Below are 27,952 nucleotides of genomic sequence, written 5' to 3'. Positions count from 1 at the left end.
CAACCACCTGTGGCACATAGAACCCAAGTTATAAAATACAAGTGAAGAAGTTCTTTGCGTCAGTAAGCTCTGCGGCATTCGTACGACCCCCACACCATGTTCCCATCTTCTTTGGTCCATGGTGAAGGGTCCTGAGGGGCAGAGGCGTCTGCCCCCTCATCAGGGGCCAGGGGCACTGCCTTGGGTGGTAGGTCATTGGACACTGCTGTGAAAGGGGCGAAGGAGTATGGGGGCGGGGCAGGGCACCCGGGTGTGTGACACAGATCCTCCAGCGCATGCAACGAGTAGGGCTGAGCCCCAGCCATGGGGCCCCCCCAGCTCGAGTTCCTGTGCTGGGGGGTGCTGCCCGACTCCAGCTGGGAGAGGCAACTCATGTTGGGTGGCAAGGTCTGCAGGGCATCCGTGGGCACAGGGTCCAGCTGGCTGAGGCTGTCCGGCACTGTCTGCTCCCAGGAGTCTCTCTGAGGAGAATGGAAAGGTTACTGGGGTTAGTCAAGAGAAGATACTCTGGTGTGGACAGATTCCCCCCCATGGGGTGCTGCTGGACTGAGGCCTCCGCACCAGGCAGCTTTCCCCTCTGGTGACTGACACCAGCAGTGAAGGTGTTAGCCCCCTTCTTACTCCAGAATTAGCTTCTCTGTATGTATTGAAAGGAAGCTCGCACTTCCTTTCCCCAGAAACATTAAGTGAGTGAAATGTGAGAATAATAAAATAAACAATAAACATTTATATAGCATTTTGACATTTACAGTGCACCGTGTCTTGCATTCTTTTTGAACTTCACAATACTTGGTGTCCTGGAATGCCCTTTTCACAGTGAGGAACAGGCCAGAGGCCCCTGGAGGGAGTGGGCATTGGAGTGGGCTGGGAAAACCATCTCATCTGGTGACCAAAGCTGTGGGAATCTCATTGGCTTGAAGCTGGCAAGATTTGGGGTTCTACTCATGGCTGTGACACCTACTAGATTCCCAATTGAGCACTTCACTTGGTTTACAGTACAATGAGGCTTTAGTAATGGTATCCTGGGAAGTTGCAAGAAGTAAGTGACCAAAGACACATAGAAGCTCCTGACTGGAATAGGTACTCAGTAATGTTAACCCCACCTTGCCTCTGCACCCTCCTTTTGTCTAAAATTCCATCTTTAGAGAGATTCATTGCATGTGGTTGAAGGCTTTCCAGTTTTCTTCAAGGAGGATGTTAGTGTTCTTCAGATCTTTATGGACGGCTCTTAGGAAGGACTGAGGATGAACGAGGTTCTATTAGGGTAGGAGTGCTGTGGGGAGCAGAGGGGGATTGCAGTCTAACCTTGTCTGAGATTCAACTTCAGGGCTCTTCCCTTGCGCTGGAGGAATGGGGGGAGACCATTTGGTCAAACCAGCAGGGCATTAACCCAATGGCTATGAATGGGGCCTTGTTAGTCATCCCCGCCCGAGCCCCTGGATTAACCCTCCTGCTGCTGCCCGTGGGTGGCGCAGATCTCTGAGAGAAGGAGGCTCCCCCGGAGAGTGTCCTGGCTGTCCTGGCGTCTCCAGGGCAGATGTAGAGCAGCCTCAGGGGTGTCCAGGGCCAGCCAGGCCTGACTTCAGCCTGGTTGCCAAGCGCTTGGGCTGGTGGGACCGCCTGAGCCCTCATTTTAGTGACTCCCTAACCGTGGAATATATACACACACTCACCAGCATAAAGTGTGTGGGGTCGCTGGGGAACGGGGGCGGCAGCAGTGGCGGCAGAGGCGAGGCGCCCAACAGAGGGCCCGTGCTGGGCGTCAGGGCCTGCGGGCGGTGGTCCCCGTAGGGCTCCGGGAAGTAAGAATCCAGGAGGGTGGGGTGGCTCTGCCCCGTGGAGGATTCGCAGGGGAAGGGCTTCGCCACGCTGGAGGTGCCGAGGTCGTTCCCAAATTGTTTGGTGTTGTGGAAGTCCGAGTCAGAGAGGAAAGATCTTCTGACACCATAGTAACCTGACATGACCGGTGAACCTGTTGCCAGATGAAAAACAAACAGGCAAATTTTCCCTCTTGGGAAAGTCAAGGGATCTCTGTTGCAACTGAGTCCCCCCGTCTATGAAATGATGTTCCTAACACATGCGTCACATCAAGGCTAGCATTTAAGCAGATAAATGCCTTGAAAGTGTTGAATACTGCTGCGTTATCGCTTTATGATTCAAGTTCACTCTGCCTTTGGGGATGATTTCATTTTGGGTGGTGCAATAACTGTTCAGTAGTTCGCTCACTCAGCACACATTCACTGTGCACCTTCTCTGTGTCAGGCACCCGTGCTAGGGAGGGGTTGGGCTTAAAGAGATAAGGAAGCCGGCATTTACATGTTACCCAATGAAGCATCTTTCCCACTGCCTCTGAGTTCTGTTCTGGAGTACCGAGGACCATTAATAAGAGGCTACTTCTGGGCATATTATCCGAGATTCAGTATCTCTAGATAAGGTGATACTATAATCTCACCCCAATTCCGGAGTCAGGTGGTATTCTTCTAATCTTCTGTATACTGACTGACTTCTAACATCACATCTGGCACCTGGGAGGCATGGCTTGCTTGCTTTGGAATTGATAGGGCTTCTGTGCAGCCAAGTTAGCGGAAGGACCACAGAAAATAGTTCCTGGCTGACTGGTCTCGTGTCATTTGCTGCCCTCTTGTGGCCATAGTGCGGGCACTGCAAGTTTGGGAAGACAAAGCCTGGCACAGAAAGTTTCTCCCATGGAGAAAACAGGAAGAAGCTGAAACTGAGAAAAGTCGTATTTAAGGTAAAGCGAGTGAAATGGATTCAGAAGGGAAAAGATGTGTTTGCTAAAAACTTTCTGAGCGTGTAGTTGAGTTGTAGCAGGAAACACATCGTCTAGAACATGTTCAGGGGCATGGAGTCAAAGCCAGGAAAACAGTTTCCAGCTGGTGGTGGGTGTGGTCTCATTAGCTAAGGCCCCCACCTCCAGGCCACAGAAGGTCTACACTGGGAGGAAGATGCAGATGCTTGACTTTCTTATCTCTCTCAACCACAGTGGACTGTTCATCCAGAAGAAATCAAAAGCCCTTGTCAAAACTTTCAGTACAATTCTATAGACTCTACTTTCATCTTAAAAGTTACAACCCCAAACTTCTAATCTGCTCATGAATTTGAAAGCTGCCATTAGGGGTTTTATTGTAAGCATATTTCCCTAGAAAAAAATTGGAGCAAATGAATATTAATATCAATGTATACTGTTCTGTTTCACCCCACAAATCTACATCCACAGGAGTGGATAAGACTGTGAACAGAATTGAGACTACATGAACAAGGCTCCCAGAGCTTATGTCTGTGTTTCCAATCTCCAAATAAAAATAAGCATGCAGAAAATGCTCTGCTCTTATAAGTATATCATTTCTTTCTACTTAAAGAGAAAAAGAATCATTGTAGATGGTGAGAGAAGCTACAGAAATGTTTCCCGTAAAAGGGAACAGAATCCAGTGACAGTAAATGTGATGGGAAACAAGGTAGAGACGCCCAAGCACGCAGTTCTCCTACTGCTCTTACTCCTTTCCCTTACCCCCCTCTGATGGTTGCTAAAATTACTGGGAGAGGCTGTGCCCCTTCTGAGTTTGGGGTCTGGAAGGGACGTGTGTGTGCACATATGAGAGTGCCTAACTCTGTTATCAAGAATGTCCCCTTTTGTCCCTGTAGGACCGTGTAGTAAGACATACATATTGAAGTGAATACAAGACACTTAGCTCAGTGCCTGGCGCTTTGAGAGAGTGCTCATTAAATGACAGGTTCCTCATCTGCCCACAGGTCTCTGTCTGTGTACTAAAGCAGGTGCATAATCCACCCGACCGTGGTCCCAGAATTTTAGACGTTTTGAAATTGTATCAAGGGTCTAAATGCCATTCGTTGCTTTGGCCCAATAAACTTCTGCTAGGCAAGTGGTCAAAAGGCTGCCTTCAAAACAGAATGAATCCTAAATTTGAGAATCACTGAATTAAAGGAGCAACATTTGCAATGTGCTGTAAGACAGCTAGCTACAGAGGACGGAAGCCCAAACGCCTTGTTTATCCTCGACATGGCGTGCGCGGACGGCGTGCGCGGACGGCTCGCTGAGCTCACCTGGCATCTGGACGAACGGAGAGGGAGGGGAGCCGGCGCTGCCCTGGAAGGCAAAGACAGTGAGTGTTCCCTTCATTAGTTGCACATTTGGATTAAAAAATCGGGAATATATTTTACAAGATTTACTTCCTGGTACTTAAAAAAAAAAGGTTATTTGGATGGTTAGAGTGGTGGGAGTCAGTTGAGAGTAAGAATGCAAGTCCTGGAGAAAAGTTTCACAAGGGAGAAAGAGAACCCAGAGTATTATATTCTAGTAAACATGCCATAAAGCACTGGCTAGATGGAATGGAATAATTAATTCTTTGTTTTTCACTGTTCACATGGATGCCTTTCAATACATGTATATTAAGTGTCTGTCTGTCTGTCTACAGTTCTTGGCACTTGGCTTCAACATTGAACGGCCGTTTTTTTACTACCCACCTCCATATAGAACTAAAATGCCAGTAAGGGTTGGAACCTCATCTGTGACTTGTGTTCAGTGACCAAACCAGAGTGTGGTTCCTAGTAAACACAATAAAAATATGTGGAATGAGCATATAGTCCTCAAAGCCACAGTCTGGTGAGCATGGGAGGCTGGGGATGTTGTCAGTTGAATTAACTACCCCAGAAGATATGCCAAAGTCCTTCTTAACCTTCAGTACCTGTGGACGTGACCTGGTTTGGAAATAGAAACTTTGAGGATGTACTAGTTAAATGAAGACGAAGTCATGCTGGATTAGGGTGGGCCCTAAGTGCAACATGGCTGGTGTTCAGAGACGAAGAGGAGACAGAGGCATGGAGAGGAGAAGGCCGTGTGAAGATAGAGGCAGAACTGTGAGTGCTACAACCTCAAGCTCAGGAACACCAAGGACTGCCAGCGACTACCGGAAGTAAGGAAGAGGAAAAGAAGGAGGCCTCCCCCGAAGGAAGCCTGGCTCTGCTGACACCTTGATTTTGGATTTCCAGTCCCCAGATCTGTGAGACAATAAGTTCCTGTTGTTCCAAGACATCCCATCTGTAGATTTGTTACTTCGGCCCTAGGAAACTGGCACAGAGAGTGGTTGACGATGAAATACACAGTTGACTACAGCGTGAGAAGTGGCATGGTCTTGGGCAGATGTGGGGAGGGGGGCACTTGAGCAGGTATTGGGGTGGGGTGAGGAAGTGATACCCAAGCTAACCTCTGAAGGGAAGCGTATCCAGGTGTGTAGAGCCTTAAAATATACAAATGCAAATCTGGCTTCAAGATGCTCAGGAACAAAGTGAAGTGGGAAATGTAGCTGTTTAAAAAGTTATCCAGTTCCTCAATATCCAGTTCCAGTTCTGTGGATCTGAGCTCTTAGCTCAAACCACAACCCTCGTGGTTCTATAGACTCTCCAGTGCGGAAGAGATTCTTATAGAGGGTCTCAACCAACCCAAGTGCACTCCACGCTGGGTGCACTTAGCCTCTAGTGATAAAGAAATCAGCACTCCCCGAGAAAGCCCATTTCTTCCTTGGAGACCTCTGACTCTTACAAAGTAGGCTGAGAAGAGTTACATTATTCACTCTAATCTCTTTGTCCATACGGACAAAATAAGATTAACCCCATTTGGCCCTTCAAATATTTGAAGACAACCCATCACTACCTAGCTGTCTTAATCAGTTTGGCGGTTATAGAAAGCTGTGGACTGGGTGGCTTAGCATTTCTCAACAGCAGCGAACCTTTCTCTCACTTCCCGAGGCTGGAAGTTGTAGATCTGTCAGTGAGAGGTTTAAGGTGCTGTTTTTAGTCTTTGTTTTTATGCAAGGTGAAATTTTATGGGTAACTGTAAAGAATGGACACCAAGGCTGGAAGTTGGTGACCAGAGAGCCGGGACGGTTGGATTCTTGGGGAGGGCTCCCTTCCTGAGACGGTTGGCTGCTCCCTGTGTCCTCTTGCCTTGGAAGAGAGGTCATCTTTCTCGTGTGTGTCTTCTTATAAGAACACTCATCCCGTTCACAAGGGCTCCACTTTCACGATCCAATTACCTCCCACAGGCCCCATCTCCAGACGCCATCACGTTGGCTCTTAGATCTTTAACACAAGAATCCTGCAGGGACACAAGCATCACCAACCTGGAATTCTCCCTTCTCCAGGCAAGATGGCCTCCAACCACTAAGAAGCAGCCTAATATTTAATGTTCCTTCAAATATATGGTATATTTCTCTAAATGAATTCTAATTTATGTGTTTTCGTGCTTAATAAGTTAACACTTTTCAGTGGCAGAAGGGAACTCTGTGGGGTCAGAGGGGAGTGCAGATCAGGTGCTTTGTCTGGGGAGGAAAAGAGGCAGCGGTTCATTCTGGAAGCACATTTCCCCGCCTTGTCCAGCACTTCCTTCCAATTTCTGTCTCTGCCTGGCTGGCTATTTCACTGAAGGACTGTGCCAAGGCCTGTGTGCTCTGGCTTCTTCTTTCTCATCCTCCTTCCGCAGGTAAGTAGGGTGTGGCAGGCTGGCAGCTGTCCTGGTGCTGCCTGGGGTGACGTCCCATTGCCCTTCTCTTGCCTGCTTGCGGTAAGTTGCTCTGGCCAAGGCTGGGGCCAGGGGCCAGGCCTCGGTGAGACCCCCTACCCATGCCCAATTAGGCGAATGTAAGTGCCTATTGTCCCCTCAGCATCTTCAGCCATTTGTTCGCCAGTGGCACAGCTGTCGCGACCCCCAGAATCTTCTTACACTCACTTTTCTTCTTTTTTTCAAAATATGTCCAATTGAACTATTACTGTGGAATTCCCAGCCCTGTATCCTGCACAACCCAATTTTAAAACCTTAAGAGTCTACACAGTTTTCACAGTCACCCTTGTGGTTGATTTTACTCATTACACAATCAAAAGAAACCCGTGTTCATTTCTCCTGCCTAACTTTGCCCTCCACCTGCTGTGAAAATTGAGCTGTTTTCATTCCCATTACAGTTGCCCATAAAATTTTACCTTGTGTACTTAACAAAAACTGCAAAGACTCTCTCAAAGCTCTCACCGATGGACACGGTTCTTAGAGTACTCACTCTTGTTAGTGCTCTTCCCATTTATATGTGCACGTTTTCTTCCATGTCAGCTGGTTTCTTTCTATTAACTTGCACAAATCAGACCTCATAGTTATCATCATTCTATTAGGTAAACCTGCATTAGATTTACTTCCATATTCATAGTTTTCTTTGCTTGCTCCTCTTCTAGACTTTCCCCTTAGATTCACTTTTCCATCCTTCTAAAACAGCAGTTTTCAGCCTTTTTTTGTCTCATGGCACACATAAAGTAATGACTAAAGTTCTGCGGCATACCAAAATATGCATGTTTTTTGCTGATCTGACAAAAATACATTCAATTTTGATTCATTCACACCAAACAACTATTGATGTGTTGGCTGTTGTCATGTCTTTTACTTGACAATCTAGGGGAAGAGCGGTCAGTGCCCTGACTAAATAGATAGGTGTAACATGTTTTAAAACTTCTTGTGGCACACCAGGTGAAAATTACTGGTCTAAAGTAAAACTTTAGAACATTCCTTTTATGAAGGTGGTATTGGTGTAAAGTGTTTCAGTTTTATTTATCTGCAAATATCATTTCTTTTGCCCTTGTATTTGAAACATAATGTTGCTGGGTTCACAATGGTAACTTTGTAGTTATTCTGCTATCAGCACTTTCAAGATATCATTCCATGATTGGCTTCCATGATTGGCAGATATTGGGAAGTTTGCTACCAAGCTCGCATTCATTCTTTGTGACAATCTTTCTTTTCTTTTTGAGTGCATTTCAATGTACTCCCTTTGTCTTCAAGATTTTTCAAGTTGACTTTGTTTTATCTAGAGGTAGATTTAAAAATTTTATTCTGCTTGTTATAGGATGTGCTTCCTATGTCCGAGGACGTAGGACTATGTGTTTCCTAAGTTTTGGAAAAGTTTTGCCCATCCTCTCTTTAAAGTTTGCCTTGTCTGTATTATCCCTTCTCTCTCCTTCTGGGACTCTGTTTAAGATGAGTGTTAATGCCCTTACTTTTATCCTCCATATCCCTTAACCTCTCCTTTGTTTTCCTACATTCATGATTCTCTGTTTTATATTTTGATATAGATTAATATAGATTTCTTCAAACCTGTATCCATTTCAGTTATTCTTTCTTCAATTGTAGCTTGCTGTTTAACTCATACACTGAGTTTTTAAAAGTATTCAAAATACTTTTAAAGTATTTAAAAATGTAATGATTACATTTTTTCCATGTCTACAAATTCCATTTGATTTAAAAAATATGCTTGGTAATTTTTGAGTGTTTTGTTGAGTGTTCATTATTAAGTTGTTGGTAATTCTAATATCTGAAAGCTCTTGGAATTTAAATGTATTGTTTACTGTTCATGCTGACTCTCATTCTTGATGCTGTATTTTGTTGAGCATTTGGTGACCTTTGATCGAAACTCATATCTGGTCAATCTTAACCTGGGGAAAATCTGGGGTCCTAAGCTGAGGTTACTGTTCTCCAAAAGATTTTTATGTTTGCATTTCTTGGGAGCCAGCTTCCTTCCAGGCTTCCCAAAGAAATCCCGGACTCCCAGGTTCAGCTCTTCACACTTGGCAGCAGCTTGGAGACCAGTCTTTATATGTAAGGCTAATTTGGATACCTGTCCTCGGGGGGCACCTGCCTTTTGGTGTGATCATTTTCTCATCATTCAATGTCTTAATTTCTGCCCAAATCTTCCTCCAACCTCTCATGTCAACTCTACCTATCTGCAGACCCAGTTTTGGAGGTCTTCCTTACTTCCTGCTAGCTCAGCAACTCAGTAAATGTGTTTCATGCAGTTTGTCATGGGTGAGTTCTCCCCACCCAAGAACTTCTCGTCTGCCTGACACAGAATGAAATCCCTAAATACAGAAACCAGCTATAGATAGCTTTCTGATTTTTACACAGAACAAAAGCTTTTATTTTTTCATGGTTTCCAAGATTTTCCACCAGAGATTTAAATTATAATAGAAGTAATCAGAAGCACATAGTTATAGTAATTTTGTAAACACACTATTAAACACATGGCCACAAATGTTACACACATTATTTCACTGAGTAATCATGACAACCCCAGAAGGGAGTGACCTGAGCTCCCTGGCAGATGGTGGTGGCGGCAGGAGCCAGTAAGGGCCTTTTGCCTTGTAAGCATTTTAATAACTCAAAAATTAAAATAGAAAAGCATCTTAGTTAATTCTTTTAGTCCGGAGGATACTTAGAGATATCCAAGGAGGATAACGTAATTATCTAAAAGCTCACAAAAATGACTGAGTAGGATTTATATATCCTTGTCTGATATCTATCTAGCAATCAGTTTCTTAGTCTTTCAACAAAGGAGTGAATATTCTATTTTTGGAGGATCAGATTTAGTGAGGTATAATTTACCTATAATCAAATGCACAGATTTTAAGTATACAGGTTGATGGATGAGAAATTTTACAAATTCCTGTGACAGCCACATTTCCATAAAATTAGTTATTTTATAGCTATAATTAGTGCTGTCCTCTCTGTGGCCGTCTGGGAGATACTTAGAGGGACAAATGTAAAGGGCAGTGAAAAGGCATCACTGCAGTTCATGTCACAGGACGCAGAAGAGTTCTGAAGGGCCCACGCTGGGACTGGGACGGTTTCACTGGGCGGAGTTCAGAGCTGACTTGTACTGCCCTCCCCTCCCCGCGAGTTAGAGCTGAGGGCGAGCAGCCTCAGACGTGAGGCTTCAGCGTGAGTGAGCCCGCTCGGTCCTTGCTCCTGCGGAGTGAGAGCTCGCACTCCTTTCTTCCTGGTTCGAGACCGAACACTCCCACAGATGCCTCTCATCACATGAATCCTCCAGAAATAGTATTAATATCGAAGAGCCCATAACTTTTGACTAAGCGAGATGGTATATAATTTTTGTTTTGCATACTCCAAACAACAGGATCTTGCCATGCCAGGTACCCAAATTAAGAGGTTTATATTTGAATGAAATTTGCCAGTCTGCAACTTCCTGTAGCTACCCCAGCAGCCTCACAGCTGCCCCCAAAGCCCTTCCGTGGAAATGAGTTAATCTGAACTAATAGGTCACCAAGGTAGTAAAGTGATAAGAGGTCCCTTTGAGACCATTTATAGTCATTTTTATGACCCTATAATAATTTTAGGTGCCAACGTAGATGAAGGAACATATTGAAATGTACCCAGGAAAGATCTCTAATTAGCATAAGACTTTTCACACTGCTGAATAATATATTTTTAAAATTCTGATAATATAGTTTAAAAGTATCTGTTTACATATACTGTTATGAATGCTTAAATACTAATAATCGTAGCCACTTGTGAATACCTGGGGTCCCTCTTCAAGGAATTCACAGTATTTTTTACATTTAATTTCTTGTCACCGTTAGATCTGTGGTTGGAAGAGAGTTGGGGCTGATGCTGTTATGCCAAACATTCTAAAGCCGCATTTCATGCCTGGATTTAGAGCCACCCTAGGTCATAGGATTTTCCTCCAACTTCGAAACGAGTGGAAAGTTAATGCCGGGCTTAGGACAGCCTTTACACAGGTACCCAGTTAGGCTGAAATGCCCTCTCCCTCCAGAAGAAAATGGGCAGAGAACTCCGTATTGTGACTAGGCAGTGGCAGAACCGGGGCCGTCCTACTTGGTGTGAAACCTCATACAGTGACTAAACTGTACCAAAGCTGCTCTTATAAATCTTCCTGTTTTGTAAAGTCTGAAACAGATTTTGATTTTTGGATCACTTGGCTGAGTTATGTAGTAATTTAATCATGAATTAAGAAAAGACTCTATAATGCATAGGAACTAGAGTTATAAGGATCTAGCATTCACCAATTTTTTACATAATGTTATCTCATTATAAACCAGTTATTATCATCTCAGGTTTACAAAGTATGGAAGCATAGAGAAGTTAAGTAATGTGTCTCAAATCGTCCATCTAGTAAACTATAAAACTAGGACTTAAACCCGACTTCTCTGACTGGCCCCTCAGATTCTCAGTGACATAACATGCAGGTTGTCCGCCCTAGCCTTTCCATCAAACCACAGGTACGGACTGGGCACCCTCAATGTACAAGGCATAGTCCTGAATGTTGCAGACGCTAGGAAAAACTACAACCAAACAGCTTCGACTGGGATGTGCTCAGGGACACAGGCCATTTATAATAGGTTAAATATGGCCACAATTTCGTTGTAGCTACTCCCATCAAGCCGTGGAGTCTATTCCTCGCCCACTCCCCGCCCCCCCAACCTGCTGTGACTCTGGGTTGGTTGTAAGACTTTCTCTGACTGATACAATGTGACTGAGGTGATGTTGGGTGAGTTTTAGAGTCTAGGCTTCAAGAGGATTTGTAGCTTTTACCTTTCCTTGCATTGAATGTTGCCTTACAACTTCCTTTTGAGGAAGTCCTGGATGATGAGTGACAGTGTGGAAGCGAATCCAGGGACTCCTGCTGACAGCTGGCACCAGTCGAGAGCCACCTGCAGCTGTCTTGGCCTTTAGCTAAGTGCAAGTGCGTGGGTGAGCCCTGGGGAAACCTTCAGAGAAACTTTTAGCCACCCCACAGAATTGTAAGAAATCATAATCATTATTATTAATTACTAAGGTTCCAGTGAATTCTTAAATAACCGACACAGATATACCCAGGAAAAAGTAGATCATGGAACAAAACAGCATGCTTCTAGTTTCAGGTGCGTGGTCCACGCTCTACATACTCCAGAAGTAAGAAACGGGAGCAATCGATTTGCTAAGGATTTGAGCACTGAAAGATGAGAGGATGCGGGAAGGAGAAAGAAAGCTCTCAGGTGCAAGGAATTTTGTGAACGAAGCACAGAGGTGGGAAAGCATACCCACCTCTTATTCTTTAGGGAATCACAGCAAGTTGGTTTGTCAGGAGCAGCTCTACTTAATTGATTAAATAAAAATGTATTATGTGCCCACTATATACCAGGGTGGAAGTAGATTGTTATAAGCTATTACCTCTGGGTTTATATTGGAAAGCTAGTAAGCGTTATAAAGGACTTGTCCAAAATCACAAAACTAGTAAAGGGCGTAGGCTGGGTCCCGATCTAGATGTGTTACAACCATGATCTAGTGCGGGTGCAGGTTGGGGGCTGGAGGGGCGGTAAGAATGAGGGAACGGAGGGTGGTGGGTTGCTGTATTAAGGGAAGGTGACTGCACACATCATGCTGTAGATGATATGTGAGCCTAGTGTTGAAGGGTGAAAGAAAATGAGTAAGCAGATAGGATGGGCAGCATTGTGGTTGGGGTCCAGAGCAAGGCTAGAATGAGCAGATAGCATGTCACAGACACGGGAAGGGTCGGACAGAGAAGCTGAAGAGCAGCAGGAGGAGGGTGTAGGAGCCAGTCCTCAGAGGGGACTTTCTGGAGACCTGCTAAGGAACTCTGTCTTTGTCTGGTAGCAGGCAATGGTCCTTTGGACATTCTTAGCAACACAGATGAGGTGGAAGCAGCATTCTAAGTGCTTTAATCTGGTGCTGAAAATGGTAGGTCAGGAATGGTCGGTGAGGTGGGTGGTAAGCGATTTGCTTAAGGACTTCAAATGTAGGGAAGTAAAATGAAGACTAAAAGGCACAGTTAAATTCTATTTGGGGGAAGGGAATTTACTGTGAAACATTAATTTATGCATTTTGTAAGTGCATGTAAATATCTAACATTGATTTTGATCTTCATCAACTTGATGATACAGCAACTTTATTTCTTCATAATATAATAACAGCAAAGCTCTGGAAAACTACATGAAACTCAGTGTGGTGAGCCCTGGAAAGTAGGAGGGGAGAGGTAGGGGGGCATGAGGATCAGTAGACTTCTATTTTTTACTTCATACTCTTTTATTCTGTTTGAAATTTTACCATGTATTATCTTTGTAATTAAAACAACTAGCTAATAAAAACTTAAAAAGTAAAATTAAGGTCTTACATCCTTATTGTAAATCTAAAATCTCTTCTTTTCCTTTTTATCAAATTTATTGGGGTAACACTGGCAAACAAAGTTACCTAGGTTTCAGGTGCACAATTCTGCAGCATGGCATCTGTGCACTGCGTTGTGTGCTCACCACCCCAAGTCAGGCCTCCTTCCATCACCACTTGTTTCTCTGTACTCTCCTCTAGTTGTTAGCAAAATGAAGGTTCTAAGTGTCTTACATGTCTGCTATATGAACTATTTATTTATTTATTTAATATTTATTGTAAATATGACATTTATTCCTATTTATTTTTACTTTATTTTTATTGTTGACATTATTACAGATGTCCCCATTCTCCCCACCCCCACTTTGCTTTCCTCCACACAGTTCCCATTCACCCTGCCCTCTGGCCAGCACCACACCGTTGTCCATGTCCGTGGGTCATGCATTTATGTTCTTTATCCAATCCCTTCACCTTCTTTCATCAGTTTCCCCCTCCCCTCTCTCCTCTGACAGATGACAGTCTGTTCTGTTCCATGTCTGTTTCTATTTTGTCAGTTTATTTTTGGTATATGGACTGTTTTATATCCCTCAGAAAGCTAACACAGTTATGGAATTCCAACTCTGACAGTTTCTTGAAATTTTACTGTTATAACTCTCCTGCTTGGCATAAAATTATGCCCTGGCTGTCTCTGTAAGGAAGTGATTTCTGTTGCCTAAGTTACAAAGTGAAACACTTTTTTTTTTTACCCTTGGGTGTTTCTGTGCCTTTGGAATGCTTTTTGTATTTATGCAGCTAAGTTAGAAGGCAGGAGCCCTGGGGATGCACGCTGATAAGTGGTCTGGCAGCCTTGGGCCAGGGCAGAAGCTGCAGGAATCCAGCCCTGCCAGACCGCTTGCCACGGCTCTTGTGCTGCAAACCTGATCATTTCTGCAAGGGATGTGAAAGAATTCAACATCAGGCAATATTTTAAATTTCATAACATTTAAAAAATGGCAGAACTAATAGAACAGCTGAAAAAATAAGATGTTTGCAAAAAGCTCACTTTTATTATTATTATTTTAAAAAAATTTTGCAATTGTGAAGGAGCAGGTGGTTGGGTGAGGAACACAAAAGCCCTGGAAATGTGGTTCAGTTATCTAAACAGGGCGGGACAGTGGGCTAATTAAAGTCAGACAATGGGTCATTTTGAAAGCCTCTGATAAAACATTCATTCAAATGTTATCATTTGTATGTCTGCATTCAAACATTCACATTTTGAGTTTACAAGGCATTGCCTACTCAGAAAAAGCTTTTCATTTTTGGGTTGTTTCATTTGTGGGTTTTTTTTATTTGTGTTTTTTTTTTTGTTTTAGATTCTTGCTGGGCTAATGAAGGGGGTTAGTTGGTAATGTTAACAAGTAATATGCAAAGTGCTGTGGTATGAGAGTGAGCATAAAAGTGCACCAGGTAGACACTGATTCCCTTTATCAACCTTGCAAACCTGACAGACAAAGGGATCATTCTGCTGGGAATTCAGAAAAAAAGCAGGAAGGGCAAATGAGATGTACATATTAAAGAAAAATATATAGTTTTCATGAGAAAACACAAAGAGAAAGGGTATTGCTGAAAAAGAAAAACAGTATAAGAAAAAGAAAAACAATATAAGAGAAATAACGCACCAGTCGATAACATACTGGCCATGCCATGACTGTTTGCCTTGCCCAGACAAGTGTGAAAATCTTACTAAAGCTGGAACACGTGGTAGGATAGGTTCAATTTGTGAGACTTGAAGAGATGACAAATAATTTTCATGGTGAGTTTTAGGAATTCAGAGGAGAGCGTGAACATTTCCTGTGATGGCAGTGGTACAGACTCTGCTGCACTCACAGGTGTTCAGCTCTGGGGACGCCTGCTAACCACGAACTCAGTATCATGTCCACGTGCTCTGCTCTTCGATTTGATGATGTGGTGATGGTGGCAATGGCTGTGACTGCTTCCTTGAACTTACGCACGGCCAACTTCCTAAGTTTAAGGCATGGATAATCAGCTTCCATATTTACATCAGTTTCTTTCCAGTCTGCTTCTTCCTTCTTTTGGCCTTATTGTTGTATAGCACTACTATTAGAATACTACAATATATACATTGTCCAAGTTTTAGTAGGGTTTGGAGGTTATATCTTGATTAAAATTAAATTTTTATATTAGTCAAGGCCTTCATATATCTTTTGTATAGATTACTAAAAATCAGCTTTGCACTTAAGAATTGAGTCCATTAGTGATCCCTCTCTTTCTATCTCTTCTCATACTCTCATAAGGAAAGAGAATGAAAAAAATTGCCTTTCCCCTTCCCTAGTGGCTACTATATTTATTAAGAATATGCATATGATCGTTAGGTGTGTAAGACTATGAGAGAATACTGGATACCGTGGAGGTTGGGAAAGCATCTAAGAGGTGGATCACTGGAGACAGCAGGTGAAAGCTGGTAAGCTCTATGCTTTCTTGGGCTCAGATATCCCTTCCAGACCCCAAAAGGGAGCTGATACCATTTCTGCCTTCTAAGTGGGTGAAGTAGCATTCGACATACAATCCCAGGCATGAGCCATGGATTACCTACCTCTCAGGTCAGCTTGGCAATATTCAGGAAAGAAGTCACACCTCATAAAAAAGCACAGCAGGAGAGTAAACTTCAGGCAAGAAGAAAAAGTCAGCAGCAAAGGAGTTTGGTGAGGTAGGCCCTAGAGGTCTGTAGGAGAACAGCAAAGAGCTTTGTGTTAAGTTCAGTGTGTGGAACCTAAGAGATCAGGGGTCAGGGAGTGGTGGGGGATTATAGAGAGGAGCGGTGTTCTGGAAGCAGGCTCTGGGAAGGAACTAGAAGTAGGTTCTAGAAAGAAATTAAGGACTTCTTGTACCTAGATATCTGAGTATTATAGGAAAGAAAGGCTTTGGTTCTAACTTGATCCGAGCAGTCTACAGAATCGCTGCAGGACGGACAAGGAGTCAGACAAGAGGTGGAGAAGGAGTAAGAGTCACGACTGGAGCATCACATGTGGAACATGAAGGGTGAGGTGAGCACTGGGAAGAGGAGCTAAGCAAAGTGGGTGTTCCAAAGCTAGTCCTTCCTCGGACCAGAAATGTCCATTTAAGAAGGCAGTACATTAGGTAAAATAAAGACCTTGGAGTCCAAAAACCCGAGTCCAAATTTAAGCCTCACTGCTTTCTGTGAGTCTTAGTTTCTACATCTGAAAAATAGATGAGTGCCACACCCTTGACATTGTAGGGCTTCTTGTTGATAAATGGTATATAGTTAGAAGTGGATACCTGAAGATATTGTAAAGTTTCTATGTAGGAGCCTAGCAGTAAATAATAACTATTATTATTACTGTTGTTGTTGTTATTATTATTATTAAGAATTCTTATTTCTCCAGAGAGAACTGAGGTGATAGAAGGGGATCCAGAAGTCACCCCAACTGTGCCATCTGTGCAGACTTTTGACCAGACATGAAAGTGAGTGTCATGACCTTTGCACTCTACATAATCGTTCTTGTGCTGTATGTGATCTTTCTGTTCCCTGTTTTCCTAGAAAACTCAGTCTGCAAAACTTCAGTGGAGCCAGAGGAAAGGGGACTTCTCTTTCTTAGAAGAATGAGAGTGTTTAGCTTGGCCTTGGAAGTTGGGGCTTGGTGCGCCAGTGGATGGAACATGTTCTGAAGATCAGGAAAAACTATAGAGTCAGGATCCGAAAGAGCCGTATTCAGCTGGGAGAAGGGGAAACATGAAAACACTCTGAATACCAGTCCCCTGACATCTGTACCATTCACAATATTATACATTTTTTTGTAATTGAGGAAATGTAGATTTAAAAAAGTAACATTACTTCTTAAGTCAACTGATTAAAATGTTAGAGTTTTTATTTCCCCCTGTCTACTACTTGAAGTTGGAGTTTTCATAAAGCAGTTGCCCATGATTGGGAAGTATAATACTTGGTTCGTTATCCAAGACTGGTTAAGTCTTTGGACATTAAGCCTGCAAAGTGAGAGCAGTTGGATTTATATCAATGAACTGCACCAAGTTGGAGCTTCAGCTCTAGCCATTTTCAGAACGGAGGAGGGTGGCATTTCTGAGTCAGAATAAAAAGTAAGGCCGCTGACTGTGGCTTCTGCTGCTTTATTGTTCCATTCTTCACAGTGAGTCAATTCCAACTCACAAAAGACACCCCATGGCCTTTTAATAGTTTGCTTTCTTTATATTATGTTAGAATCTATAGTAATGTAAACGGGATATCTAACTGCAAAGGCTGCTATTCAGAGCTGTCCACAGTCTTGTGAACATCTACTTCTGCACAGCACACTTTCACTGGAATGTTATCAGGTGCTGCCATGTTCCAGGTGCTATAAACACTGTAAGAGCCGCCATCTCTTGACCACTTACACCATGCTGTGTGCCAGCTGCACCAGGGGCTTTATATACATTATCTAATGTCATTTTCATGACAACTTTATGGTGGTATCACTGTCCCCATTTACACGGGCAGAAACTGAGGCCCAGAGATGTTAGATCACTTTCACATATTGGAGTCAGATTGTCAGTCTGTCTGACTTCTAAACACAAGCCCTCAACCATTCTGTCACACTGCCACTCCTCCTTGGCTCGAGACTCCACAGGGAACAGACTGGAATAGAAAGACATTAGCCAGTTGGAGAAGAGATTTAAGAAAACAGTCATAATGCAACGTCATAAATATTTTAGCAGATAAATATGCTGGAGTCTCAGGGAGTAGAGGGGAGTGTCTGGAAGCCCTTAGCAGGCAAGGCTAGCCCTGAATTTTGAAGGGTCATGCACCAGGTCGAGCCTCTCAACCTTCTCTTTCAGTGTGCCCTGCACACCAGATTGTCCACCTGCTGTGCATCACAGACAGATGCCCCTCTCTGCTAGACCACTCTGTCTTCTGTTGGGACTTTCACCCTGCCTCACTGATCACTTGAGTTATCCTATGCCTTCAAGGTTTATCCCAAGGCTCATCTTTCTTGAAGAAGTCTTTTGCCACCTGCCCTGTCCATGCTTTACTCACCCCCTTCTAATCCCCCACATATTCAGCGATGGCCACTATCACATGTTTGACACTTGGAGCAAAGCCATCATTTTATATTTAATCACTTATTTCACATAGGATTCCTTTTCCCACAGCTGGACTGTACATTTCTTCAGGTCAATCAGTTGTTTATATCACTTTGAATTCTAATGTTCCTTGCGTGCAGTCAGTGATTAATAACAGTAGCATTGATTGAGCATATACTGTGTGATAAGCCCTTAACAAATATTAAATCTAACCCTTATGACACTGTGCAAGGCAGGTATTAGCTTCCTTTGACAGCAAGAATAAGTCATCACACAGCTGCCAAATGGCAGAGCTGGGATTTGAATTCAGGTCACCTGGGTCCAGAGCCCAAACTCTTCACCAGGCCGTGCTGTCCGTGTGGTGGATGATGAACTCCAGACAACCTAAGTGCTGTGGGTTCCCAGGTGACAGCAGTCTCACGTGTCAGCTCAAAGGTGCTTCAACTTGGCTCTGAGCTAGTTTTCAGAGACTCGGATCTATTTTAAATCCTAAACAGTGACATGGGAACTTGTGAAACATGAGTAACAGTAATAAAGAGGATAAAGAAATGGCATAAACTATTAAAAGTTTGGGTACTAAAATTGAGCACTGAAATGGGAGAAATCTAACTCTCATCTTTCAGAGAGGAGCTCCAAGAGCAGACAGGAATTGCCCAAGACCACTGAGAGCCACAAGGGGGGTTCAAACAGACCTAGGAAGGGTCGATTTCTCTTTCGATATGAAGAGATGTCTTGGATGCTTTTTCCAAACTTCAGAGAAATCAAAGAAACTTTGAGATGCTATAATATACAGTCTCCAATTTTGTGTATTATTTAAAAATATTTCACAAGAAATCCAAATGCAAATCATAGACACGGACATCACAATATTTACACGCAGTGGTGACTGAAGTGGGCCTGCGTTTGGTACCATAAAACAGCAGCTGGACATTGAACTAAACAAATCACTAATTAGCAGTCCTGATAGCACAGCAGGCAGGCATCAGGCATGGAGTTAGACAGTGCACATCTGCTCCACAGTTCAACTTTATCCACTTCCCAACCAAGATCAAACACTTCCAATTACTCTATGCCATAAATGCAGTTTATGGCACCAACTGACCATCTGTTTCTCCCCATTTCCCCATCAGTATGTATTATTATCATACTTCTTTCTGTGCATACAATGGTTCTGTTACAAAAATATTTAGGAAAGATTTTAATCATGATGCCTAGCTAACAATATGTTCTTATCTTATGAGTCCTTGATGTGGAGAATTTAGCAGCTAATTTAAATGTTGAAATTTGGGAAAATACAGAAAAAAGAAAATAATTGTTAGTAATTGTGATTTGAAAAGCAAATACTCGGGGTTGGTATAAAAGAATCATGCTGAGTGAAAACAATTAAATTTTGGTTTGTATATGTGTAATATGTATAATTCAAGGCTGATATAATCCAAATATATTTCCCACTTGGGATGCATCGCTTCAATATTTTCCTCAGTTCAGACTTTTTAAAGAACCAGAAATCTTCACTTATTTTCCTTCATGTTTATGTAAAATGTTAACTTAAACTAACTTTCACAGCTATTTCCTTATTACTCAGCACCATCAGCAGCCATTTTGATGGCTGACCACAGCAGGACAGCTATTAGCATGTCCATACCACCCCCCTCCCCCTAAAAAAAACTCCCCAAACCTCCCAAAATAGATTGAACATCAAGATCCTGATTCCCAGGCTCATTTCAATCTCCTTCAAACTGCACTGTTCCTCTTTTCCACGACACAATTTTAACTCCAAACGGACTTTCATTCTTTATTCAGCAGTTTTAAAAGTATTTCCCCCTCATACCAACTGTTGTATATTCAATGACTTTACATGAACCTTTACCATAGCTTAACAAATTAATTAGAAAGCTCAATAGCCTGCAAATTGTTCATTGAATTTCAAAACAAAATGAAAAATTATGGTTATTAGGCTTAGTATTTATTTGTTGTTATTCTTTCCCCCTCTGCTATATATAACTGAGAGTTCACTGAATTTTGTGACATTATTAATTTTTTTCAATGATTAGCCTTTATGGAACTCAATTAAAATAGTGTAACTGAAAAAAACCCCCACAACCTACACCTACATCAAAAGTTTAATTATATATACTTTTTGGTACTAGAGGTGGATGAATGGCTCACACTTTAAATATCCTGGTAGAAGATTTGGTAGAGTAGTAAGGAATGACAGAAAAGTTTTAGAAAGCATGGGGAAAACCACTTTTTAAAAACAGATATCCACAATAATAGCGTGAAACCACAGGATTATGGCTACAATCTACAGAAGTGGTTTTACATGGAGTCTTTGGTGAAAGTCTTTTTTTGATGGGAGGGATTGTTTTCCCCTTTGATTCCTGCCGCAAAGACGTGAAAAACATTTTGTGGTGTCACGAACAGATGCTCTTAGAGAAACTACGGAAAGTTGGATCTGCACAGCCTGTGGAAACTTATGATAGTGTTGCTGTAAAGAGCAGAGCAGCAATTTGGACGATAGATAGGAACTTCCTAAAGGCTACTATTCAGGGGGACACAGTTTCATTAATATATGTGCATTAGATTCCTAGGGCTGCTGGTAAAAACTACCAAACACTGAATGGGTTAAAAGACAGAAATTTATTTTTTCACAGGCCAGAAGTCCAAGTCAGGGTGCTGGCAGGCCTGCGCTGCATGTAGGACTCCGGGGAGAACTCGTTCTTTGTGTCTTTCGGATTTCGATGGCTGCCCTCATTCCTTGACTTGTGGCAGGTGGCATCACATTGTCTCTTCCTCTTTTGTGTGTCTCTTTCAAATTCATCCTTACAAGGATATATGTGATTGCGAATCCAAGGAAGCTCCTTCAAGATCCTTAACTTAATCACTCAATTTTCCATGCAAGGCAACATGCACAGGCTCCACAGATTTGACTTGGGGTATTTTGGGGTCCATTTTTGGCCTAGCACAATATGTAAGGTGAAATTGCATGGTAGGATCTCCCATCTCCTCCAGTTAGCCTTTCACTGGCTATAATCTATCTTGTCAATAGCAAATTTTGAACTTGTGTAAGGTTGGCTCCCCTGTCTGAAATTATCCAAGAATCATTGACTCAGTGTCTCCTCATGTATTGGTATGAGAATTAAGAGGTACTCTTATTATTACCCATGCAATTAGAGCTCCCAAATGCCTGCCAGTGATGTAATTCTCCATAATTCCTGCTCTTTGGCCATCAAGAGTGAATGATTTCTTAATACAATATCTTTCTTGGGATATAGATATTCTAGAATGGTAGTTGAGAAGATGAAACATGAAAAGGTAGACAGTAAAGTCATTTTATTAAGATACCTAAAGTCCAAATAACCACATTTCAACTTTATATGCATTTAATTACTCACATTTAAAAGGCTATTGATGTGACATATGAATAAGATACTACCAAGGAGACATTGGGTAATGTATGTAAACAAGGTTAAGGCCAAGTTCATATGACTTACACATTTTTAAAAATATATTTTATTGATTATGCCATTACAGTTGTTTCATTTCCCCCCTTCACTCCCCTCTACCTTGCACACACCTTCTCCCACAGTCCCCACTTTAGTTCATGTCCCTGTGTCACAAGTTCTTTAGCTTCTACATTTCCCACACTACTCTTGCCCTCACCCCCGTCTATTTTCTCCCTACCATCTCTGCTACTTATTCTCTGTACCTTCTCCCCCCTTCTCCTCCTCCCACTCCCCTGTTGCTAACCCTCCATGTGATCTCCATTTCTATGGTTCTGCTCCTGATGTAGCTGTCCTCTTGGTTTGCTTTTGTTTTAGGTGTGGTTGTTAATAATCGTGAGTTTGCTGTCCTTTCACTGTTCATATTTTTTATCTTCTTTTTCTTAGATAAGTCCCTTTAACATTTCACATAATAAGGGCTTGGTGATGATGAACTCTTTGAACTCGACCTTATCTGAGAAGTGCTTTATCTGCCCTTCCATTCTAAATGAAAGCTTTTCTGGATAGAGCAACCTTGGATGTGGGGCCTTGCCTTTCATGACTTAGAATACTTCTTTCCAACCCCTTCTAGCCTGTAAGGTCTCTTTTGAGAAATCAGCTGACAGTCTTATGGGAACTCCTTTGTAAGTGACTGTCCCCATATCTCTTGCTGCTTCTAGGATTCTCTCCTTCATTTTAATCTTGGCTAATATAATTATGATGTGCCTTGGTGTGTTCCTTCTTGGGTCCAACTTCTTTGGGACTCTCAGAGCTTCCTGGACTTCCTGGGAGTCTATTTCCTTTGCCAGACTGGGGAAGTTCTCCTTTATTATTTGTTCAGATAACTTTTCCACTTGTGGCTGTTCCTCTTCCCCTTCTGGTACCCCTATAATTCGGATGTTGGAACATTTAAAGATATCCTGGAGGTTCCTAAGCCTCTCCTCATTTTTTGAATTCTTGCTTCTTCATTCTTTTGTGTTTGATTGCTCTTCTTTCCTTCTGGTCCACTCCATTGATTTTAGTCCCAGTTTTGTTCCCATCACTATTAGTTCCCTGTGCATTTTCTTTCATTTCACTTAGTGTGACCTTAATTTTTTCATCTAATTTGTGACTAAAATCAACCAGTTCTGTGAGCATCCTCATCACCAGTATTTTGAACTGTGCATCCAATAGGTTGGCTATCTCTTTGTTGCTTAGAAGTATTGGCTCTGGGGCTTTGAGCTGTTCTTCTGCTTGAGCCACAATGTTTTGGTCTGTTTGTACCTGTTATGTATGAGGGGCGGAGGCTTAGGTGTTCACTAGGGTGGGTCAATCCAGTCGCTAGGTTGTGACTGGGGGTGGGGTCAGAGAGGGAGCAATGGCCCTTGTTGGGCTCTCTTTCAGATTTCGGTCCCCTCTGCTGCTTCCCACAAGCAAATTGGTCCCTTCTGGTGCTGGTTCCTGGGTGGGTGGGCTTGTGTACTTTCTAGGACCCTGTTGGTTTCCCCAGCAAATTCTCCTGTGAGGCTGGGCGCCTCTCCTGGCACCTCAATCCCCGAAAGTTTTTCCAATCGGTGCCTTTAGGCTTTATTTGCTGTCACTGGGGCCCTGGGTTGCATGGTCTGTCTCACTGACCATTTTTAAACCTGCCTGGTTTATCTGCATGTGAATGTTTGTCTGCTGTCACCTTGTGTGCCTCACTGGGTTTGTTCATTTTCTCCCTGTGCCTGGGTGGCCAACCACCGCCTCTTCCTGCTGGGACACCTCTCCGCTGGCCGCAGACTCTGCCCCTCTTACTGGTCTGGATGAATGGTTCCTTGTTGTTGGAATTCGGTACAGTTCAATTTTCTGTCTGTTCTGGTTGTGTTTTTGTTTCTAAATCTTTGTTGTCCTTAAATTTGGTTGTGCGAGGAGGTACAGTATTTCCACCTACGCCTCCATCTTGGCTGGAAGTCCTGACCTATGTATTTGATGTGTAAGACTAAGTGTCATAATTAGAGCTGGTTTGAACTTTCTTGGACAAGAAGTTTTTTTTACATAATATAGTTTCATACATTTTGATTTTCTTTATTGGCATGTGCCGTGTTCTGAGTATTTGCGTCATCCCCAGATTCGTATGCTGAAATCCTAATGCCCAATGAGATGGCATTAGGAGGTGGGGCCTTCCTTTGGGGGTGATTAGATTATGAAGGCAAAGCCCTCATGAATGGAGTAGTGCCTTTATACAAGAGATCCTAGACAGCCCTGTAGGCACCTTGTGAGAATACAGCAAGAAGTGTGCAACCGGAGGAGGACCTCACGAGAACAAGACCATGCTGGCAGTCCGGTCTTAGACTTTCAGGCTCCAGAACTGTGAAGAATGTTTGCTGTTTATAAGCTACCCGGTCTGTGGTGTTTTGTTATAGCAGCTCAAATGGACATGACAGCACAAATGAGAGACTTTTCTACTCCAGTCCACCTTGATCTTTCCCTTTAAAAGGAATATGGAATTAGGAGTCAGAAAACCTGTTACTTGCTAACTGCAAGTTGGAAACAATTCCTTTTTCTTGTTCTCAACTTTTTAATCCATAAGATGGGAAACCATGTCAATATCAATGTCACAGAATTAGTGTGTCTATCAAATGAGATACATGTAAGGAAGTACACTTTAAGTTGTCCTTATGTAAATAGTATCAATAGTCTTCATATCACATGGCCATGTGGCCTGGTCTTTTGTCTTTAGCATTCAGCCTAGTGCCTGGCTATATGGTCTTGTATCTTTTTAGCGTATAAGTATTTTTCTTTTCTACCAGGTTATCTGGTGTTTAATGGCACAGGCTATGTATTGTGCAGTTCTTGTATCATTTGCACTATAACACCTTCCATGTCACTGGGTCAGCAAGCTTTCATCTGGGTGAAGGTAAGAACTGTGCAGTGCAGTGTGAGTCCTGGATGCTTGCTCTTTGCTTGATGGCAAAGTTCTCAAAGTGTGATGTGTAAAGAATCACCCAACAAGCTTGGTAAAAGTGACCATTCCTTGGCTTTAGCCCAATAACTCTGTGTTAGTAGATGGGAGACAGGGACCAGGAATCTGCATTTTAAATAGAATATGTGGCTTATTTTTATTTTTATATTGGTATATCTTTTAAAAAGCAAAAACATAAAAAAACACACTATTTGATAATTACATATCTTGAACAAGAAGTCATGTTAAGTAATTTTTAAAGAAAATATATTTATATCCACCATTTGGACATATACCTTCTGGTCTTTTTATGTAAGTCTGTCGGGTACAGGTATTGATAACAATGCCAGAGACTGAATTACACCCTCACTCACATAGGAAAGATACACTGTTTGCTACTTGATTAGGCTGTTATCCTTATTGTGACTTTTGTCTTCCCAATTGACAGTTTGCCTGGAACTTTCATTTAGTTGCACAGTTTTAGCTACAGTTGTGGGTGAGCAATGCACATGACTTCTGCGAAGCTGTGATTCATTCAGAGTAGACTCTGAATCTCTCCCCCCAGCCCCTTCCCCCATCTCATAGATTAGTATGGATACATATTTTACCCTCACCGAAGGACAATTTTTCATTGCTTTCTTTAGATTTCTCTTTATCAGTTAAGCTCTATCTGTTGAACTAGAAGAGAGGAGGCAGTTTAAAAGAAAAGCAGGCAGAAAATATGCAGCCAAAGGTGTTCTTGGATGGGAGGAAATCGAAGCTGGGGTTGCTGATTTAAAACATGTCCTGGAAGTTTGGTTTTGGAGCAGTGCAGGACGTGGTGCCGGCATTCAGAGCAGACACAATGGGAGGACCGATGCCCGCCACGTGCCTGCCCTTGTGCTGGCTGCTGTGCACGTTGCTCCAGTTGCCCCTGGTTGCCTGCTCTCATGTCCTGCACCCAGCGGTGCCTGACAGGTGCCTGCCATTCATGGGGTTCTATTTTACCCAATAGGGTAACGATTATACACCCTTCTCCAGAGCCAAATGTTTCCATTCTAGGATCATTTTTATTTTAGAGAATTGGATGCCGTTACTTAGACATTTTAGGCACAGAGCGTAGCTATTTATAAAGACATATCTGGTAGTAAAGGCTTTAGACTTAAGATATCTCTTACTAAGATTCATCTTTTGTTTTTGAATTTTTATTAAATTTATTGGGGTGACATTGGTTAATAAAATGACATAGGTCTTAAGTGTAGATTCTATAATACACCATCTGTATTTTGCATTGTGTGCTTACCACCTAACGTCAAATCCTCTTCCATGACCGTATATTGACCTCCCTTTCCCTCTGGTAACCACCACACTGTTGTCTTTGTCTCTGAGTTTCCATTTTACACCCTACATATGAGTGCAGTCTCAGGGTTCTTGGCTTCCTCTGTCTGACTTACTTTGCTTAACATGATATTCTCAAGGTCCATTCATGTTGTTGCAAATGGCAATATTTCATGTTTTCTTATGGCTGAGCCCTACTTGGATTTTAAAATCGGACTTTGCATGTTACTGAGAGGACTCTTCTAAGTTGTCTTCATCAAGTTTAGAGTGAGATGTGATAAAGGTCAGCTTTATTTTCACCAACTGAGCCTTTGTGAATTCATGACTGAGGGGATGTGAAAAGTCAGGACATATTTTTCTTTCATTGCTGCTAGCTGTAGTCCATCAGCCAATATGTTTGTACGGCTCTTGGAATGCTTACATGTTGCTTGGCAGATGTGCCGAAGTGTTAATAATGGTAATTATACAGTAAGTGCCGCTGAGGGAAGGCTTTTCGATCTAGATATCAGACTCAGGAGGTGAGAGGCTGGTGTGTAAATAAAGGGAGAGGGGAGATAACTAACCCTAATAGAAGACTTACCCCCCCCGCCCCCACCAAAGACTTCAGAATGTATTAAATTAAGACTTACATTAAATCTTGGATTACTCGTTTGTCTGGACCGTTTTTCTGCCAGTAGATCTTTGACTGTGTGCTTCACTCTTACACCTTGATACACTCGTTTGCTGTAGTCTCCTGGGACTTAAGAAAATAGAATAGTAACAATCAAATGTGGATGGAGTGATTAGGTTAACCTCTGGAGGGAGGTATTCAGAGTTGGTAATTGTGATGCTATTTTCTTGTTAGAGCAATAGATTTTTTTATCCTTACCTGAAGATATATTTTTATTGGCTTTATAGAGAGGGGCAGGGAAGAGAGAGAGAGAGAGACAGATAGAGAGAGAGACAGAGAGAGACAGAGAGAGAGAAACATGGATGTTAGAGAGAAACATTGATTAGTTGCCTCCCATACATGCCTCGATGGGCATCAAACCTGTAATCTAGGTGTGTACCCTGACTGAGAATTGAACCCGCAACCTTTTGGTATATGGGACAATGCTCAAATCATCTGAGTGGCCAGGGCAATAGATTTGAATTTGAGGAGGCTTCAAAAAACATCATGTATTCTTATCTCCTGGTCCTTAATGGAAACTCATCCAAGCTCTGATTAAGAAACACTACTCCATCTCCTACACAACAACTGTTCTAAGTGTCCTCTTCTTTGTACTCTGGTTTGTCAAGATTTACTCAAGGAAGACTTAAAATTTACGCTTTCCTTGCACGATCATGGATTGGATATAACTGGGAATAATGCTTCTTAACACATGATGCAAAAGTTAGATTTGCATGATTTAGGTTACAGCGTGACGGTATTCCTGCCGCATCATGTTGCTACCTGATGTGGGTGAGCAGGTTAGCTGGACTGTTTTGGGAAGATTATGTTCTTAAGGAGACAGTTATTTGTTTCTGTATGTATTTTTTTTATTTCTGAAAATACAGTGATTCAACATGAAGAGTTGCTGTTTTGAAAGAAGGCCAAGGATAAGGGAAGAGTCATTCATTCATTTAACAAATAGTAATTGAGCACTTACCACATGTAGTTATTGAACATATTATAGTGCTTGACAGTTTATATGTATTACTTCATTCGATCTATTATTTCATTTTACAGATGAAGAAACTGAGGTCAGGGACTAAGCTATTTTCTAAGGTATCATACTTACTAATAACCAGACTTAGCAGCTACAGTCCAGACATAGGTCAAGTTGTAGCTCTAACAACCTGAGAGTTTCCTCTTTTCACCCTGCTGAAATTACAGAGATATAGCAGATGATAAGAGAAAATATTCCCCCAACATTCTGAAATTGTCAACACTGCTTTTGGGAATAGTGAGTTCTTGTCACTAAGGATGATCAAACAAAGATAGGAGACCCCCTTTTTTGGACTATTACAGAAAATATTTAAGCACTGGATTAGTAGTTAACTAGAGGGATGATAAGACATTTTCTAATTCCGATACTGTTGTTTTGTAGAAGGTTGGATGGATTTGATTCATTGAGGTGTTGCTGGCTTACCAGCAATTTCAGCGGCACAGACTTCAGCATTGTGCAT

At 42.4% G+C, this 27,952-nt stretch overlaps 1 protein-coding gene across 1 annotated transcript; it reads right to left on the bottom strand.

Annotated features, from left to right (window-relative positions):
* Positions 1-59: 59 nt before the first annotated feature.
* POU2AF2 (POU class 2 homeobox associating factor 2) lies at positions 60-27,952 on the bottom strand. The gene is made up of 5 exons (XM_037065677.1): positions 27,916-27,952; positions 26,434-26,543; positions 4,084-4,126; positions 1,674-1,972; positions 60-461 (listed from the first exon to the last, which is right to left on the bottom strand). Exons 1-5 carry the CDS (start codon positions 27,950-27,952, stop codon positions 60-62), a joined length of 891 nt encoding a protein of 296 aa, XP_036921572.1.

Source organism: Sturnira hondurensis, unplaced genomic scaffold (assembly GCF_014824575.4).
Source record: "Sturnira hondurensis isolate 20B ecotype Veracruz unplaced genomic scaffold, ASM1482457v3 Scaffold0015793, whole genome shotgun sequence".
Lineage (NCBI taxonomy): Eukaryota > Metazoa > Chordata > Mammalia > Chiroptera > Phyllostomidae > Sturnira > Sturnira hondurensis.
This window is presented reverse-complemented; position numbering and strand designations above follow the sequence as displayed.